Source organism: Leopardus geoffroyi, chromosome A3 (assembly GCF_018350155.1).
Source record: "Leopardus geoffroyi isolate Oge1 chromosome A3, O.geoffroyi_Oge1_pat1.0, whole genome shotgun sequence".
Classification (NCBI taxonomy): Eukaryota; Metazoa; Chordata; class Mammalia; order Carnivora; family Felidae; genus Leopardus; species Leopardus geoffroyi.
The window spans coordinates 88,745,501-88,764,268 of NC_059336.1; the positions used below are offsets into that span (position 1 = coordinate 88,745,501).

General features: G+C 44.5%; 1 protein-coding gene across 5 annotated transcripts in view; it reads right to left on the reverse strand.

Moving 5' to 3' along the window:
* Positions 1-11,431: 11,431 nt before the first annotated feature.
* EXOC6B (exocyst complex component 6B) overlaps positions 11,432-18,768 on the reverse strand; it is a 616,021-nt gene continuing 608,684 nt past the window's right edge. For 4 of the 5 annotated variants that reach the window (XM_045446460.1, XM_045446457.1, XM_045446459.1 and 1 more), the window contains 2 exons: positions 17,912-17,923; positions 11,432-14,902 (listed from right to left, as the gene is read on the reverse strand). In XM_045446460.1, the coding sequence (XP_045302416.1) occupies positions 14,776-14,902; positions 17,912-17,923 (139 nt within the window). In that variant the 3' untranslated portion in view covers positions 11,432-14,775. The remainder of the gene's footprint in view (positions 14,903-17,911; positions 17,924-18,768) is intronic. The other variant, XM_045446458.1, reaches the window with a different exon arrangement.

Here is an 18,768-nt window from a genome sequence, read left to right on the forward strand (position 1 = left end):
GGATGGGAAGAGTTTGTTTAGAGATGATCTGTGGTTATAACTTATTTTCTCAAGTTACTTCCCACCCTTACTGTTTCTCTCTCACCTACAATCACCTGATGACTTATAGGAACCGCAAACTATCAATGACGAGCACTCTAGGTACCTACCCCTGCCCCAGATGAAGATAATTTTATAAGTTATGTCAAAGAACAGATAACCCTTGATACACCAGAGCAGAGAATAAAGGTAAGATTTCTCAAAAAAATTCTTTCTGTGTGCCGACACAGAACCTTTTGAAGGCAATACAAAAGCAGTGTTGGCACAGACAAGTCTTACTTATATTTATACAAAAATCCTGATCAAATGCTACTAAATAACATTCAGAAGTTCATCAAAATAATAAGACATCATAACCAGGTGGGGTTGGACTCAATGAATCAAAAGATATTTCAACATTAGAACTTGCTATATTAATAGATAAAGGAAAGACTGATCACTTTAGTCTATGCTGGAACAAAAGCATTTAATAAAATTCAACACTGATTTCTTTTTTTTTTTTTTTTTAATTTTTTTTTCAACGTTTATTTATTTTTGGGACAGAGAGAGACAGAGCATGAACGGGGGAGGGGCAGAGAGAGAGGGAGACACAGAATCGGAAACAGGCTCCAGGCTCTGAGCCATCAGCCCAGAGCCCGACGCGGGGCTCGAACTCACGGACCGCGAGATCGTGACCTGGCTGAAGTCGGACGCTCAACTGACTGCGCCACCCAGGCGCCCCATCAACACTGATTTCTTATAAAAGCTTGCAATAAGCTAAGAATAGAAGAAACTTTAACCTCATGGTTCACAACTAAACATTAGAAGCACTTCAATTCAAGCAAGGAAAGGGACCAATCCTAACCATGACCTCTGTTATTCCACACTGTGTGACTGTCTTAGCTAATTAAATTTTTTTAAAAAGTCAGAAATGCAAGGGAAAAATCAAAAGTATGGATCTAAGCAAAACAAGTGAACAAACAAAGAAAAAAGAGACAAAAAGACAAATACAGAGAACAAACTGGTGGCTGACAGAAGGGATATGGGAAGGATGGGTAAAATAGATAAAGGAGATTAAGAGTACCCTTATTGTGAAGAGCATGGAGACATGTATAGAAGTGTTGAATCATTATACTGTACACCTGAAACTAATGTAACACTGTGTGTTACTTGAATCAAAAAATAAACCAGTAATGGTATAAATATAAATATAAATATAAATATGAGATAGCTCTTGAACAACTTCCTTGATCTCTTTCACAATTATTAAAGTTTTGGGGCTTTCTCTTCCTTTCTGGGTCAACTTTAGCAATATATACTTTTCTGGAACCATCAGCCATCCTTAGGTTTATGGATTTATTTCCATAAAATTTACTTATATTTCAGTTATTTTTTAAAACTGATCTTTTAAAATTTCCTCAAGTCTGTGGTTATTTCCATTTTCTGATTCTTAATTTTGTCCAGGAATCAGGAAAGTATTTATAATTTCTTACATTCTTTTTCCTTGATTAGGTTTGCTTAGTGATTTACCTATTTCATCCCCCCGCCAATAAATAGCTTTTTGATTTAGAAAGGAATAGGACATTTTCATTATTACAGCTATTAGGACTGCCTACAATACAATATCTCAGGGAATCAACTAAAAACCTATTAGATCTATAAAAAGCATGTAATAACTTGCTCAGATACATGACAAACATATAATCAACAGCTTTCTTATATGTTAGCATTAATAAATTTGAAAATATAATTTAAAATATATAATGAATAATGTGAATATTCATGTGAATTTACATGAATAATGCGAATACTGTGAATTCATGAATAATGTAAGATATCTGGGAAGAAAGCATAAAACTTTATGAAAGACATAAAAGAAGACCTAAATAGAGACCTACCATGTTGGGATGTCAGTTTCTCCAAAATTGGATAAACTCAATGTAATCACAATCAAAATCCCATGGGATTTTATAAATGAAATTTCACAAATTAATTCTAAAGCTCATCTGTGATAATAAACATACAAGAATAGCCAAGACATTTTTGAAAATGATCAATGATGGGAGACTTTCCATACTAGATATCAGAACATATTTTAAGATATCAAAAATTAAAACAGTCTCCTATTAGCACAGAAACAAATACACAAGTAGGATATGGAGTCTAGAAAGAGACTCATGCATTGCAAATCAGTGAGGAAAGGACTGACTACTAATAATAGGTGTTTAGGACCTTCACATGGCCATTTGAGAGAAAAAAAGTTTCAAGCTGCATCTCATATAATCCCCAAATAAAATCCAGATAGATTAAATACCTAAATGTAAAACAAAACTAAAATATTTTTATAATCTGGGGGTTGATGATGGCTGGGAAAGCCTTTCTAACCAAGAAACAAAACTCAGATGCTTAAAGGAAAGGACTGACAATTCAACTGCATTACATTTCAAAATTCTGTATGATCAAAGCTAGTACAACCAATTAACAATAGGTGAATGGGAAGTTATGGGTTAGCAATTCTGAAACTGTACAGTGGGCCTGAATGAATATGTAAATGGCTGGTAGATGGTGGGAGCCAGGTTCTTATCACTGGAGAGAAGGAAAGGTTAGAATTGTCCCTGTGGTACTGGATTAGAGTTCGAAACATCTGTATAAACTCACATATATATATATATATATATATATATATATATATATAATGTACATACATCATATATTATACACACAAACACACACACCATACACACACAGAGAGATGTATAGATACAGAAACAAATATAGATATGTGTGTGCACACGGGTTATTATATAATAAAGTATCTAGCTCTGTCTGCTGAGAGCCCATAAACAACACCCTAGTAGCAATGAGCACACTAAGCACCCAGATCTTGGTTTCTAAATATCATTTTACCATAAAAGGAGCTAGAGCTCCATGAAGAATTAGTTAATTCTAGAACTGGAACAGGAAAAGTACAAGATAAGCCTGGAGCATCTTGTAGTTCCATAAATCAAGGAAATGTTCAAATAAATGAGACGATGGAGGTTTTTCAAAGGTAGCCAGGAACCAACCTGAAAGAGCATTACAATGGCCAAAACTGAGCAAAGAAATAGATAACATGGTGTTGAATTATAACCCAAAGTATAAAATAAATACAGAAGTCCCAAGGATAGGCATACAGATTTGAGAGTGGGATAAAAAACTAAGAGTTCAGAGGCGCCTGGGTGGCTCAGTCGGTTAAGCGTCAGACTTCAGCTCAGGTCATGACCTCATGTTCCTGAGTTCTGTCTGTGCTGAGCCAGCACAGAGCCCACTCCAGATCCTCTGTCTCCCTCTCTGTCTACCTCCTCTGCTTGCATGCTCTCTCTCTCTCTCTCAAAAAGAAAGAAAGAAAGAGAGATAGAAGAAAGAAAGAAGAAAGAAATAAAGAAAGAAGGAAAGAAAGAAAGAAAGAAAGAAAGAAAGAAAGAAAGAAAGAAAGAAAGAAAAGCATTTAAAAAATAAGAAAATAGCCTAAAATAGGTGCAAAAACATGTGCATGAGTCCATACCAAGATAAATAAGTGATTTAAGTAAATTGAGGAGCCAAAGCTTTCCTATACAAGAATTCCAAATAATTTATGTAGATACATTTTCTAGGAAGTAAATCTTAACTCCCGCCCCTCCCTGTCACATCTCAGTGGGCTGCAATTAGTGACTTGCTTCTTCCTTTTTTTTTAAATGGTTTTATTCATTTTTGAGAGGCAGACAGAGCGCAAGCAGTGGAAGGGCAGAGAGAGAGGGAGACACAGAATCCGAAGCAGGCTCCAGGCTCTGAGCTGTCAGCACAGAGCCTGACGCGGGGCTCGAACTCGAACCATGAGATCATGACCTAATCCAGAGACTGACGCTTAACTGACAGAGCCACCCAGGCGCCCCAGCGACTTGCTTCTACTAGCTAGAGTAGGGAAAGGATAAAGAGTCACTTTACAGTGGAGAAACCTGGCAGATGCTGTTACACCCAAGTATTCAAAGTTCACGTCACTAGTGATGTCATGTAACTTCTGATATACAATGAGGATGTTTCACCTCTGTGGCATTCTTTCAAAAAACCTAGAATCCCTGTCTATTCAAGAGAAAAATATCAGATAAATGCAAATTGGAGAACATTCCGTAAAATGCCTAACCAAGACTTCTCAAAACTGTTAAGGTCATGAAAAGTAAAGAAAGACAGAAAAACTGTCAAAGACCAAAGGAAACTAAGGAGCTATAGCAACTAAGTGCATCATGGTATCCTAGATTGAATCCCAGAACAGAAAAGCTGGTGATATCCCACTGAAATCTGAGTTTAGTTCATACTCATGTACCAATGTTGGTTTTTAACATTTTCACAAATGTATGTGGTGATATAAGATGTTAACAGCAGAGGAAACTGGGTGAGGGCTGTAGAACTCTGGATCAATTTGCAACTTCTCCATAAACCTAACATTATTTCAAAATAAAAAGCTTATTTAAAAAATTAAGTGAAAGACTAGGAGAAAATATTTGTTCATCTGTAACAAACAAATACATAATTTGCATCGCGTGGCTCAGTGGGTCAAGGATATTGTGACAGACCCACTACCCTGACAACATTCATTTCCCTCTGATTCACAGCTGACAGGACTCGGATTGGCTCAGATCCCTTGTCTCCTGCCCCTAACCCAGCTCCATTTATCTTCTCATTCATACGTACCATTGGTTCTTTCCATACAATTTAATAAGCATATTTTATGCAAGAGAAACTCTTTTAGGCACTCAGGATAAAACTGTGAACAAAACACTGTTTTCATGGAGCTTACAGGGAAAAAACCATAGCTGATCTAAACCAAATGTGATCATTTTCCTCCCTTTGGCTGAGATTGTTTTGGGAGGTGGTCATGTGGTTCAGTTCTGCCCAATAAGATATAAGAGGTTGTAATGTAAGGAGATCATTTAGAATAGTAATTCAAGTTCAAATAATTTTGAGAACATTTTACATAATTTTAGGGAAGCAACTCTAAATCTACAGAAAGGTGGAAAGAAATCATGGTCTCCTAAGGAAGGAACAGAGCAGATTTGGCCCACACAGGCCTTTATCTCTTTGCCTTTCCTTCTTCCTCCTGTTCCTTTCCTCCCGCCTGAAGGTGGATGTAATGCCTGCAGGTGACGCAGCTGTCCTGTGCCTGTGAAATGCTCAGCATGCTAAGCACGATAGAATAGAAAGACAAAAAATGCCTGGGTCTCTGCTGTTCGGCTGCTCTAGTCCTGTATGCTTATGCTTCACCATCCAGAATTCTTAGGATTGGGAATATTATGTAGAGTACAAATCTATGTATTTGTAAAAACATCTCAACATTTTGAGATATTCATTTCAGATTGAGAAAAAGAGATTAGACTTTGGCGCACCTGGGTGGCTCCGTTGAGTGTCTGACTTTAGCTCAGGTCGTGATCTCGCAGTTAGTGAGTTCGAGACCCACATCTGGCTTGCTGCTGTCAGAGCAGAGCCCGCTTAGGATCTTCTGTCCCCCTCTCACTGCCCCACCCCCGCTTGTGTTCTCTCACAGATAAATAAACATTAAAAAAAAAAGAGAGATTAGACTTTATAGATGAATCAAAAGGCTACTGTGTATCCTGGGGGAACCTCATCCCCCCCCCCGCCCCTCACTCTGCAGAGATGGCTACCACACTGATTTGGTGTCTGTCATTCTCATGCATGTTTTCAAACTTGAAGTTCTATCATGCTGTTACCATTCTGCCACTTGCATTTTTATTCAAGAAAATTAAAAAAGTTTGTTCGTGTTGGCACATGTAGTTGTAGTTCATTTTAACTGCTATATGGTCTCTATTAGATGAATATATCACAATGAATCTATTCTCCCATTGGTGGACATCTAGGTTATTTCTTTTATTTATTTATTTCTTTTTTTATGTTTATGTATTTTGAGAGACAGGAAGCAAGCGGAGAGGGGCAGAGAGAAGGGGGACAAAGGATCCTAAGCAGGCTCTGTGCTGACAGCAGAACCGGAAGTAGGGCTCAAACTCACAAACCGCAAGATCATGACCTGAGCTGAAGTCAGATGCTCAATCAACTGAGCCACCCAGGCATCCCACATTTCGGTTATTTCTAATCTTTCATCATTATAAACAATACTAGACGGTACAGTCTTAAACATGTCTTCTGGTGGCTAGGTTTCTCTAGGGAATGTTCTCAGAAGCAGAGTTTCTGAGTCTTAGGATATGCACATCTTTAACTTTACCAGACACACACCCACAATACCTTGTTCAAAACTGTTGGAGCCAAATGTGGTTCATAATAAGAACTGTTTGGATCTTAGAAGGGCAGTATGGTACATGTGCCGTGTATCAGACCCTAGCAGGGCTTGGGAGAAGTATTCCATAAGCAAATATATTACTTTTTCTGTGCTGAAAGGTAAAAATATCCACATTAAGTGTGATAAAGACCATAAATAGCCTCCCATCAAGTTAGGTTTTGCCATCAAATATGTTAAGAAAGAACTTCCAGTTTTCAGGGGTTTTTTGTTTTGTTTTGTTTTGTTTTTTGATTTCTGAATTGCAGATAAGGGATTTGAATCTGCAGCACAAAACTGCTTTAGAAAGTAGTTGTATTAAGAATATATCTTTCCACCACCGTTTCTCCCTCTCCTCATCAACATTGGTTAATATCAGACTGCAGGACTTTGCCAATCTGATAGATGTTTACACCTTACTTCTTTAAGCAAAACAAACCAGAAAATGTAGAATATGGAAGGAGAGATCTCACTTACAACAGTAATGAAAACACTAAACATCCGTGGTTGTACTAAATAAGAAATGTGAAGATTCCAAATGCAGAAAATGTTAAAACTGTTAGAGGAATCTAGATGTGATGAGTAAATGGACAGATATTTTTCACAAATGCATCGACAATGTTATACAGATGCTATTTATCTGCAAATTATTCTATAAATTCAATGCAATTCCAATCAAAATCACAATAGAACTTTTAAAACTTGAAAAAGAGAATTATAAAATTACCCTGGAAGAATAATTATCCAAATATTCTGGAACAATCTGAAAGAGAAAAGCATGACGTAGGAAGGGATTAGTAGGTATTAAAACAGACTAAAAAGATATGGTAATTAAAACAATATGGTAATGGCTCAGAAATAGAAATGATCATGGAACAGTAAATAAAGCCCAGAAATAGGCCCAAGAATAAATGGGAATTTAATATATGATAAAGATGATATTGACAAATTAATCAGTGATTCTGTGGGACAACTGGTCAGCCAGTCAGCCATTTGGTGTGGGGGTTGGGGGGGTGGGGGGAAGAAAGCTGGGTCACTGCCACATTCTCCTATTGGAGGGAGTGTAAATTGGGGATTTTCAAGAGTAATACACAATTTCTATTAAGATTTGTAATACTAACGACCTTTAACCAATCAATTCCACTCCTGAAATTTCATACTATGCAAGAAGGCAAGGATGTATACAAGAGTCTTGCGATATTACTCACAATAGTGAAACACTGGAAACATCCCAGATATTCACCAACTCAGAATTAAATAAACCCCAGGTACATCCATGCAATGGAGTATTCATGGGCTTCAGAAAGGAAGAAATCCCATTATATTGCCATGAAAGATGTTTAAGATACGTTAAGTGGGAAAGAAACCCGCAATATAAAATACCAGGATTCAATTTTTTTGGTGAAAAAAGTATCTACATATTCAGATGATCTGAAAGAACATCGCCATACTGTTAACAGTGATCCTATGTGGGAAATGGGATTAGGGCTCAGTATTTAGACACCCACATCCACATCCACACATGCACGGACACACTCCTTCACCACCACCACCACCACCACCAGGAGCACACCCTGCCTGTCAGGAATTAAACTGCCGTTTTGGTTTCTCACCTGACGCGGTCTGTTTTCAACCTGGTCCTTACTCCACAGCATACCAAGAGTGGGGTAGTACATGGCTGTAGAGAATTTTAAAACCATAACAAAACTGACCAAAAGCTAGTTTGCTTTTTATTCTCAATCCCCTTCCAAACCAGTGTGGGCCACAAGATATTCCTCCCAGAAGGGAGTGCTGCTTTCCCAGCCGCACCCCCCTCGGTAGTAACTGTCCCCACTGCGGGTGTGACTCATTTGGTCAGGAGTGCCCAGGTGCCATTTGCTGGGCAAGGTGCCGCAGAGGATTCAGACAGGCATGCCAAGTCATTTCTGCCTCCGAAGAGCTCATTGTCGAGTCGGAGCATCAGACAAGCTCACGGTTCCTAGAAATCATCGGTGTCCCTAGGGCTCAACTTCCTGCCCCCATGACCTGCCTCCCCATAGCAGCCTCTCCTCCTGCTGCTCAAATGGGGGTCTATCCTCACTCTTCCCCACCTGATGCCTTCATGCTGCCCTGCACCTGACGCCTGTTTCTCCTGAGACTTCGGAAAAAAAGGAATCTGAGTTTTTGATCTTCCTTCTCCCGTGCCCATCTTTGCCTCCCTTCACCTCCAAGGTCCAGATCATCACTTAATCCTTCACTTTGCTCCTGAGATTGACAGCCCGAAAGCCCCTTCCCTAAAACCTTGGAGACATATCTGGGAAGAAAGAGTGAAATGGTTGCTCAGAACTGGCTACCTGAAAAGCCTTGAGCTGGGCAGAGGCCGCTTTCCTGGGCCCGAGGAAGTGGTGTTTCCCTAGCAGGCTTCTCTGGAGAAGAGGTTCACTGGAGAGGGCAAGGACTTACTCCATCAGCTTTAAAAATGAGCACTCCATGGAATAGAAAGAAAGAAAAGCCATCCACCCGGCTTAACCTGAGCCTTGTAACAGAGAGGGGAGTGTGTAGGGAGAACAAGAGGGAGATCTAATTAATTACCCTTAGAAGCAAAGGTAAAAGTTGAAGATTACGAGACCCATTTACAGGAGGAAATAGACCCATCATTGAGCCTAGAGAATGGAAGGATTGTTTAGGGCCAGAAAAGCATCTCAATGTTCAGATTCCATTCCTTTTCTGGAGCTTTGGAGAGAGGAAGGTCATAGCTTGGGCCTGGAAGATAACACTAAGCAGTGGGTTCAGACTGGGAGGGGGCCTGTTCTCTCGGGTCTAGTTCTGGGCCCACATCCTGCCCCCACCCTGAGGGAACAGGAGCTTCAATCCTCTCTGGGAGTTGATGTGGGCTGGCTGGTGAAGGGGAGCCCCCCGTGAGAGAGGCCCCTCCATTACCATCACAACGGCTGATGTCACAGACCCCACAAAGCAGCTGGGGCCCCAAGTGCAGGGTAACCCTAACCCCAGCAGTGATTGAAACAGATAGAGGGGTGGCTCTCCCGCACAATGCCCAGGCCCCCACTCCTCTCCTCCTCCTCCTTGCACTTCCTCAAGAGCTTTTGTCTTCTGGTCCCCTGGGCTGTGAGGCTCTCTCATTCCCGGCACACACTGCCCATTAAATTCAAAACTGAGGCCTCTGGGGAAAGGGCCTGGCACTTTCTCTCCCTCCCCTTATCTCCCGCTAGCTGTTCCCCATCCTCACCTGCCTGGTCCGCAGATAAGCCTAGCTGTGAGAAAAGGGGCATGCTGGTGCCTGCTTCACATCTGTCCCAAGGTCCCCACCTCGCACCCCACCCTGGACACCCCACCAGGGCTGCTCCCTCTCTGGATAAGGCCTGGGGCGGTGGAACCATGCATCAGTCAGTGCTCGGAAGCTATAGGAAATGTTCTGAGGTGAGTCAGGTTCAGTTTGGCTTTGAGGGTCCATGTATCTATACTGGACTCTCCCCAACCAGCTGGGAGGCTCCGTATTCTCAGAAGTGCAAGGTCCTCATGCCGACCTCAGTTACCATAACCTGGCTGAGTAGAAAAAGCCAGGAGTGGCTGTACCGGTTTTTAGGTATGACCTGAGGTTCACATGGGGGCTCCTGGAAAAGGTAGGAGGCAGAACTGAAGGTCTTGAAAAATCTTCCAGAATTCTATGAGGCAGGGAGAGGAGGCTCAGGGCGTCTGGCTTTTCCTCAGGAGATTTGGTTATCATTCAGTATTTTAGTCCCGAATCTTTCTTTGACAGCGATGAGAGCCACGCACTTTCTATCCAGAAAAAAATGGGTGAACGCAAGCTGGTACCCACACACGTGCACATACGTGTATACTCACACACATACACATATTCCACGGGTTCATGAACCCCTGGTTAAGAACTCCTGAATTCTAGTACCAAGTGTGAACTTTGGCACCAAAGAGAGAGCGGAGAATGTTCTCAGTGGTGGTGAGGGGGAAGATTCTAGCTGAAGAACTGGCTGTACCCTGAGTCACAGTTGGCTGATTGGAAGGGCTTGCACCCATTTTGTGTACAGGAGCTCCGAAGGCCTCATTACCATCCACCCTGCGCTGGGCTTGGAGAGGAGAAGCCAGGAGGCAGAGAAGCTCTGGACACTTCTGTCCAGCGCTCAGCCATGAGGAATGTTGTGGAATTGGAGAGGAAGGAGGGGAAGGCCTTAAACAGTGCCCGTGCTATGGCTAGGAACTGGCGAAGCATCCTGACCATCCATGACTCCTTCACACTTGACAACCACACTATAAATTAGGATTACTTTTCTGTTTCACTGATGAGGATTATGAGACTGAGGGAGGTAACTGGTCAAGGCCAGCTGGCTAGTAAGTGGCACAGCAGGGACTGAAACCTGGCTACAGTAGTCAGACTTTTTACTGAAGGAATTTTTCCCATCCTATTCTCATGGCTTCTGAGGGGGCAGGCAGACTGGTGCTGTTACACCATTTCTGGCCTTATTCCCCATGCTTCCGTGGGGAACCTCCCAGCATATGCCAGGCTCAGGCCAACTTTTTACTCTAATGTGGTCTGCGCCTAAGATACTCCTACAGCTTAATACAATTTGAATTTGAGTCCTTCAAGGCCCAGCTACTTAACGTCCTGCTTTCTCTCTGCTCTCTTCCCTGACCAGACCCATTCCTATAGCAGGCCGTGGTGCCTGCCCCTCTCCCACACTGAGCTCTAAAATCGGCTCATTTCGTCCCTTCTCCCAGCCTGGCTTTGTTCTGGATAATCCGCCCTCTTCCCGTTCTGACTGGGAGCCTTTCTGTTGCCGGGCTGGTGTTCAACACATCAGGCCTCAAGTTGCCTAGCCTGGTGCTCCACGTAAATCAGGCATTTCAAAAGTTACTCGTCTTGATGGCGATGATGCCAACGTTAACTACACAGACAGGAAGATCTAACTCAGTAGTTCGGGACGTTTCAAAGGCTCCTTGCCCTCGTCTGGCAGGCAGGCTTTCTCCCCCCAGCAGGCTAATGCCTGCTCTGGTCCTCAGTCCAGTTGAGGGGGTGCATTGGCTGTCATCCAGATCACCAACCATAGCTGCACTGTGCGAAAGGGGCGGAAGAACAAAAAAAACCATGAGACAACACCGTGGCTTTTGAAACAGGTACATAGGCTCTCTTGTTTAATAGCAGTTAAGAGAGGAAAATGTACAGGAGGAATAAACATGCTCTTTCCACACGGGAGGTTCCCACTAACCACGAGGCCCATCTGCATCAGTAGCTTTACTAGTGAGTTTTAAAGAAAAAAATTCCCTTTAGAGTTAAAAGTGGACTCTCCTAAATTTCCTCCATAAATGTACAACTATTTGTGCAAAATAAAAAGGCCATTTCCAACACATTGGTGAAAAGTAATTGCGGATGCAGGCGAAGAGAAAAAAAGAGGCAGTTGAAGCAGCCAGGAGGAGAGTCCTGGGAGAAAGGAGGCCAAGGTAGGGGGGGATTTCTGTTAGCAGGCCCCAGGGAGTGTCGAGAGGCTTTATGAGGAAGGTCATGGCCACTGCCAACCTTGGGGATAAAGGGCTCTGGGTCTGGGGCTTGCTGAGCAAGCGCTTGACAAGTGTGCAGTGAAGCTAGGCTGGCTTTGAGGCCTGAGAGGCTGTTAGGCCTGGTATGCAATGGAAACACTGGGGAGCACTCCCTGGCCGTTGAACATTTCTTCTGTCAACAGGGACTCTGCTGGTTCCAATCTCTGGGTCCTGTTCTCCCCCTCCCCCCGCCAACAGCTTCATTTACAGTTCACGCAAAGAGATTTCCTATGAATGTTGAAACTATACAAGCCACCTGTACTACTTCTGAAACCCACTAGGGTCCCAAACAAGAACCTCCCTCTAGAAGCATGGACCAGGTTTTTCCAAGAACTTGGTCAAGAGTCATATTAACTAGAAGGCCAGGAGGCTTCTAGCCACCTGTGTTCTTGCCCCCCTTATTGAGGCCCACTGGGGCACCTACCTATCTATCTCTGGGCACTTGAGGCCAGATCTTAGGAATCTGATGGGCATGGGCACGTGTGCGTGAGTCCTCTCAAGGGCTGGTCCAGCTAGACTGAAAAGGCAAAACTGAAAATTCCTACTTCACCAATTCAAACAACTTGGACGCTGCAGGTCCCTGTTTTTTGACCTTCTCTTGCCCCCCAAGAGAGTGTCTCTACAGACAACTCAGTAGCGGCATGTTGGTTTCGTTAGAGAAGACTAAAGGCAGACTGATAGGGAAGAGGAGATCTACCAAAGGGTCCTCCCTAATAAGTCTTGAGCTTGAGTAAGTGTTTTCTTTAAAGGGACTTCTGTGTACAAGGTGCAGAGGAACCCCCATTCCTCCATCTTGTTCGCCTTTCCTCTACAGCAGTCTTTCCAGGGTACATGTTTGAGACCGGACCAGCAATGATGACTCAAAAAAGACAAAAAGTATGACGTGCTTAAGGTTCTGTCCATTCCACATCCAAGTCTCAGTACACAAAGCTGAAGGAATCTTGCTGCAAACTGGGGACTAATAAAAGGCATATATTTGGGGCCCTTCTTAAGCAATAGCACTTTAGATTCGTGTAATCATTTCTTGCTCCTTTTCAGTCAAGTCCAGGGCTTGGGAGATGGCATCTTGGGTCTCATTCCCATGGCCCCCTGCCATCCCTTGCCTTTTGAAGTTCTGGGTGGCAGCATTCACCCGGACCCTCATCCTAAGACCCTAGGCTAACCATCTAGGTCTCAAGGTGAGCTTCAGAAAGATTCTCCAGAGCTTACACGCAGACTCGTCTCTCCAGCTTTGAGGAAGCCTGCATGTCTGTGGGCATAATCTCTTCCCCTTGGTTTTCAAGTTGTGATGGGATACAGGGGGTTGGGGGGCTGGGGTGGGGAATAAAAAAGGAAGCACTGCCCTCCCCAGAAGCAACTCAGTAGCTGACAAAGGTAGTGAAGAATTTTGCTCGATGCGTCTCTCCACCCACTAATCCAAGCTGGAAAGGCCTGTGTGGCTTATTTGTCATTGTTTGGTGATGCATAATTATACTCTTGCCAGTAGCCACAGTAGCATCTTCCTGAAGAGTCTTCAAGTCCAGGTTCCTCTGACTGACCTCACAGCAAAGCCCTTGTGTCAGAAGCCCGTCTGGGACAGCGGACACAGCTTCCAAGCTAGCTAGTCCAGGCTCACTTTGCAAACTCCAGAATTCGTGGGGTAGGATTACAGACAATCTTTCTCAGATGAGGCCAAAAGATGGTTCGGGGGATCTCAGGAGAGGATGGAAGGCTTAGGCTTGAGTAAGAAGAGCTTCAGATCTAGGATATGACTTGGTAAGGGACAGCTGGGCCAGAGGTAACAAACTACTAGCCATACTTGGCCCTGTCTACTTCATGGTGACGTCTCCATCCCTAGAGGCATCCTGTCCAGCTACGGCTGCCCCCAGTGTGCAGAGCTGATAATATTTCTTTGAAAGATGGTGGCCAGGAAGCTGGTTTTACAACACAAGGAACACTCCCAGGTAATCTTCAGGTTTTACCTAAGGGTAGAGTAAGGGCCATTTTCAGGCTTCTGGAATCTGACTTATCTCAATGACACTACTGAAGGAGGCCAAGTCTCTGTGAAGATATATGGAAATAACTGTTGATCTATGTTCTGAACCAAGTTCCCTGACCCTGCAAGAAGAAAATGAGAAGAATGGGGAAAGGACCGAGGCTCTGATTCCATTCACACTGGTTTTCAAGAGCCAATAAAACTCCTTTTGGTGTGGAGCAACCTGCAGTTAGTCATGGGGTCCAATTAGTACCACTGTATACTCAACTCTGTCTTGCCCTAGAGAAATCAGCAATAAAAGACTGGGTCAGATATGGGCTAAAGACACTGCCATCCTTGGGGAACTGGAGTGAAGCTGTCATCTGGCCACATGCCATGCTTGTTTCCCAGCCAGTGAAAGTTGGTGGACGGAGGAGATAGGAACCTCCAACACAGTGTGCTGGTTTCCATACACTAAACAGTAACGTTTTCCTGGTCCTCTCCTTGCATCATGAAGAGTCAACCTCACCTATGTGGTGAATGGGGCACCCGGGAGTAAACAGGATATACTTTATTACCTTTTTGCCTACTCACCTTACCTCCCAGTGCCAAGTACCCATTTTGTTAGTGTCGTTTCTGAGCCCCAGACCTAGGCTCGAGAGCCATGGATGAAAGGTGGTTCATCATACTGGGATTGGTGATATCACCATCTCTAGGATGATACAGACAGTATAGTGTAACTTCTCCTGAGCCCCAGCCTAGCAACATCTCACGTACTTGCTTTATCTTGTGCCTCTTTTACTATAGGGAAAGGTTATGCGAATACTGTACATAGGTTATTAAAAAAATACATTTGCTCTCTTTGAAGAAGAATGCACAAATGCAGGGCCAGCCAGGGCTGGGTCCCAGGCTATGGGGCTATAGTGAGCAGCCTCTGTGGGCCTGAGGCCAGCCTTCACGAATGGTGGCTGCTGATGAGTCCCCGGAGCTGCTTGGCCACAGTGTCAATCAATTTCTGCTTGTCTCGCTCATTTTTCCGAAACTGTGCAAACATGTTGTTCTTGCGGCTAGTGTCCTTCATCCTAAACACAGAAGGAAAGAAAGAGAGCAAAGTGTTTGAGGAGACAATGGTAGAAAGAACTGGCAGGAGGCAGGATCGCACAGTGTATCTTACCCTCCACCCAGAGTTGAGAGAGTGCAGAATGTTTTCACTGTCAGGCCCATACTTACCTACTTATTCAGGAAGCTGTCCATAGCCCTCCCGACTTCGGTCACCTTTGGAATCAAAAGTCAAAAGCCAGCTATGGGAGAGCCAACCCCCTGATCATCCATACCCGCCCTACCTATTTCCTTCCCTTCTATCTCCAGCTGCGCACCTGTTACAGGTCTCTGGGGCATGCTAAAGCCCTGGTGCTCAACAGGCTCTTACAGGATATCTAGGATCCACTTACCATCTCATGAGCTTATGAAATCTTGCTGGGACCTTAAAGCTGGTATTTGAAAGATAGGGCAAAAACATACTCTCAACTAGTAATTCCAAGAGGATATGAATAACGAAAAGGCACCATGTATTTCTAAACTTCACAGGCTGTTTACTCTATCCCATCCTTAACAACACTAAGGGCTTGAATGATCTTTTTTCTTTTGTCTCAGACTAAGGACCCAGAGGCAGTGAGGTGGCTGAGTGTGTGCTGCTGAGGAGAGCAGGTGGGCCATCCTTTCACTTGATGAACCGGAACTTTAGGCCCTGAGAAGACAAGCCCCTGAGGACTCGATGTCTGTCTATATCCTCAGACCTTTGGTCTTTGCAGGGCTTTCTATTCCTGGGTCCTGTTAAAGCTCCAGAGGTGGCATAGTCTTAGAGTACAAACCATGGGCAGCTCTGAGCAACAGTTGTGGTCAGAGAGAGAGACCTAACAGGGAAGCATGGATAAAGTCAAGGCCAAGCTGTGGTTTCACAGAAATGCCCAGGTCTGAATAAGCCATTGTGATAGAATGTGGGAATCTGCTATTCCCTGCAGAGAGTCCACAACCTCTGACATCTGACTGTTAACTCTGGCCTCAGTCTCTGCACACTGGGCCTCCAGCCCACCCCTAGTTCTGGTGTTAGAGAATTAAGAACACTGCCCAGACCAATTTCTCCTGGGTCTTCATGACCATCCCCCAGAAGCTACAGCAGCTCTCTGACTTCACAGCTCCCTGGGCTGCAGGGACACAGGTCAGAAGAAGTGGGGGGAAGGAACCTTGGCAACCCTAGTAATCAACCCCCAGGTATACGTCCAAGGGCCTTTGGCCCATCGCCAATCCTGGCCCATCTTTTCCTGTGGGGTGGCTCTTGTGCAGAAGGGCAGCTTTGGGGCCAGTGAGTTAAAAGGCCAGAGATCCCACAAGGGCATATAAATGAGGTCAGGAGGTTGTGACAAGCACCAAAGCTGTGTGGTTCTGGCTGACACTGACGGCCACAAACGAATGGAGACTTCTCTCACAGATCTAAGCTTAAGGGCCTTAAGGCTGGAACTACTCAAGCGAACTCAGAACACTGAGTATAAGATACACCCACCCACATGGGCAGGTCTGTGCTTGGAGGTGAGGAAGAAGCAGAGGTGATGGAGGTTGGTTGAAAAGAAAGCACGCGGGTCTCAAGGCTATGATGATTACTGTATTTGGTCCCTTACACATTAATTACACCATTACATTTATGGAACTGACCTGGCTTTAGATTATATATCCCAGGGAATATGCTATAAATCTAAGTAAAAACAACACAAAACAAAAAAGAAAAAAAGGAGGAAGAAAAAAACGCTCCCTATATGTATGGGATATTTAATTTAACATCCTATGTGATCATTAATTTCAGGACTCCTCCAAGCCGCCCAGAGATGGGGAACCAGAGTTGGCTTTCAGCTCCCACAGGAAGCTCTTGCAATAAGGTAGGAGGAAGGGAGGAAGAAGACCCCTGAGCCTCAGAGTCTCGGAGTTCTTGGCCGTTAAGGCCTGGAGTTGGGATTACTCAAAAGATAAACTCAGGTGCCCTGAAGGCTGACGGTGGCATGCTGGTTTGTGCCCTGGAATGCTCCAAAGCCAAAGGGGAACCCTCCTCGGGATCCTGATCTACTTTGGCTATGGCCACCTGTCAATGACACAGGAGCCTCTTCTCTTTCCTGAATGTCCTCAGCAGGTCTTTGGTTCTTTTCATATCTCACCCTGCCAAGAAGCGCCAGGTTAAAAAGCGGAGACTGTCAAGCTCTGGTGGTACATCTGGCTGTGCAGAAAGCAGGAAAGGGTCAGGGAAAGGGACTGCTTCCTATGAGGCTGGGAAATAGGGATTTTAGTGATCGGCGTGACCTATGGCCCTACTGGGTTTGGAAGGAAGCTTTTAAACCCTGCTGACTCCTAGGGCTAAGCACGAGGCTTTGTTCCTGTTAGGCCTCCAGAATGCTACAGACAGGCTGATGATTTTAGCCTATAATTGATCCACAGAAAGTGGATGAGGCAATACCTCTTAGATCTAGGAATTCTCAGGAGCAGACAAGTAAAGGACTACTGAGAGAAGGAACTGGAAGGGAATCCCACAGCCCATTTGGACACATAGTGAATACGACATCTAAACGCCAACTGAAAAGCCAACATGTCCCCAATTCAGCTGGGATTAGGCCTTGCCTCTAATAAAAAATTTTCCGCGGGAGGCATAGGCTCCAGATCTTAACGCCATGGGCTTCAACCACCAGGAGGCGGGGAAGACTGCCGAGGAGCTTGTTTCTGTCAGGGCTGAGTTTCAAGCCCTGCACTAGCAAGAGTATTGAGTGGGCCAGGAAGCTGAGTGGGAACAGCCCTTTACCTGGCGCCAGTGGGGGAAAATCCCTGCTGTGACCTCCAGCCCCATAGGAATTGGTATGCCAAGGGTCACTCTGAGGACCAAGGATCGAGGAGGCAGCCAGCCAATTGGCACCAGGCTAGTTTAGTAGATTAGTGTGTCAGGGTGGGGACAACTCACAGGGTAGGGATTTTAGTGTAGTCATTAGTGTCAATGAGGAAACCAGAAGGACTTGCCTCAAAGTGATGGAAAAGGCCCAAGTGAATAATATACTTACTCTCTAGATATCCTAGGGAGGAAGGTCATTGGGAGAGAGAATCATGGGAAACAAAGTTAAAATGGAAACATCAGTCTGTCTTGGCCTGGAGAAAGCTGCACTCTGGGCTCTTAGTTTCTTGGCTGCAAACACATCCCTCTACATCCTGCTCTTGCTTACTTTCCAACTCCTCCCCTTCTCTCTCACCATACAGCGTAGTAGGGAGAATACACCTTAACCTTTTCTTCTGCTTAAGGCTCCATTCTGACCTCCTAGATGCTGGTCCATGTATCCAAGTTCACATACGGCCACATAGGTACTTGCTGTACTACTTAGATGCAGGGTACTCTTCTAAGAAGCTTCGAGGAAGCTGGGAGTTAACAACTGTGATGACAGGAAAAAGCTTCCCCTTTCCTTGGATCTTGGTCTCTGGCCTGCCACCTCTCAACTAGGTTAGCAAAAGCCAGAACTAGGCTGCACAGCAGATCCCAGCATCTGGTTGATACACTGGTTAGCCATGGGATGTTCTGGAGATGGCTGACCCAATCCCAGTGGTAGCGCCTCTGTTGGCCAGTGACTGCCCAGAGCAAGAAGGAGACACCTTCTCCAACACAGCTTTCTTGGGACAGTCAGCACAGTAAGGCTCGACTCTGGCAGGGAGTGGGAGGGGTTGCTGGTGAAGGTTTCAGTAATTCCAAGAACTTCTCTGCTAGAAACCGGATGGGGTTTCTTCGATGGGGCTGTTCTGCCCATCATCCCCAGACGACTGGGGCCAGTCTCATTCTATTCACCAGGTGGCCTCTGACCAAGCTTAAGGCATGGTTCTTTCTTCTCTTTCCATCTCTAGTTAAAGAGATGTTGCCCCTTTAAGCTCCAAA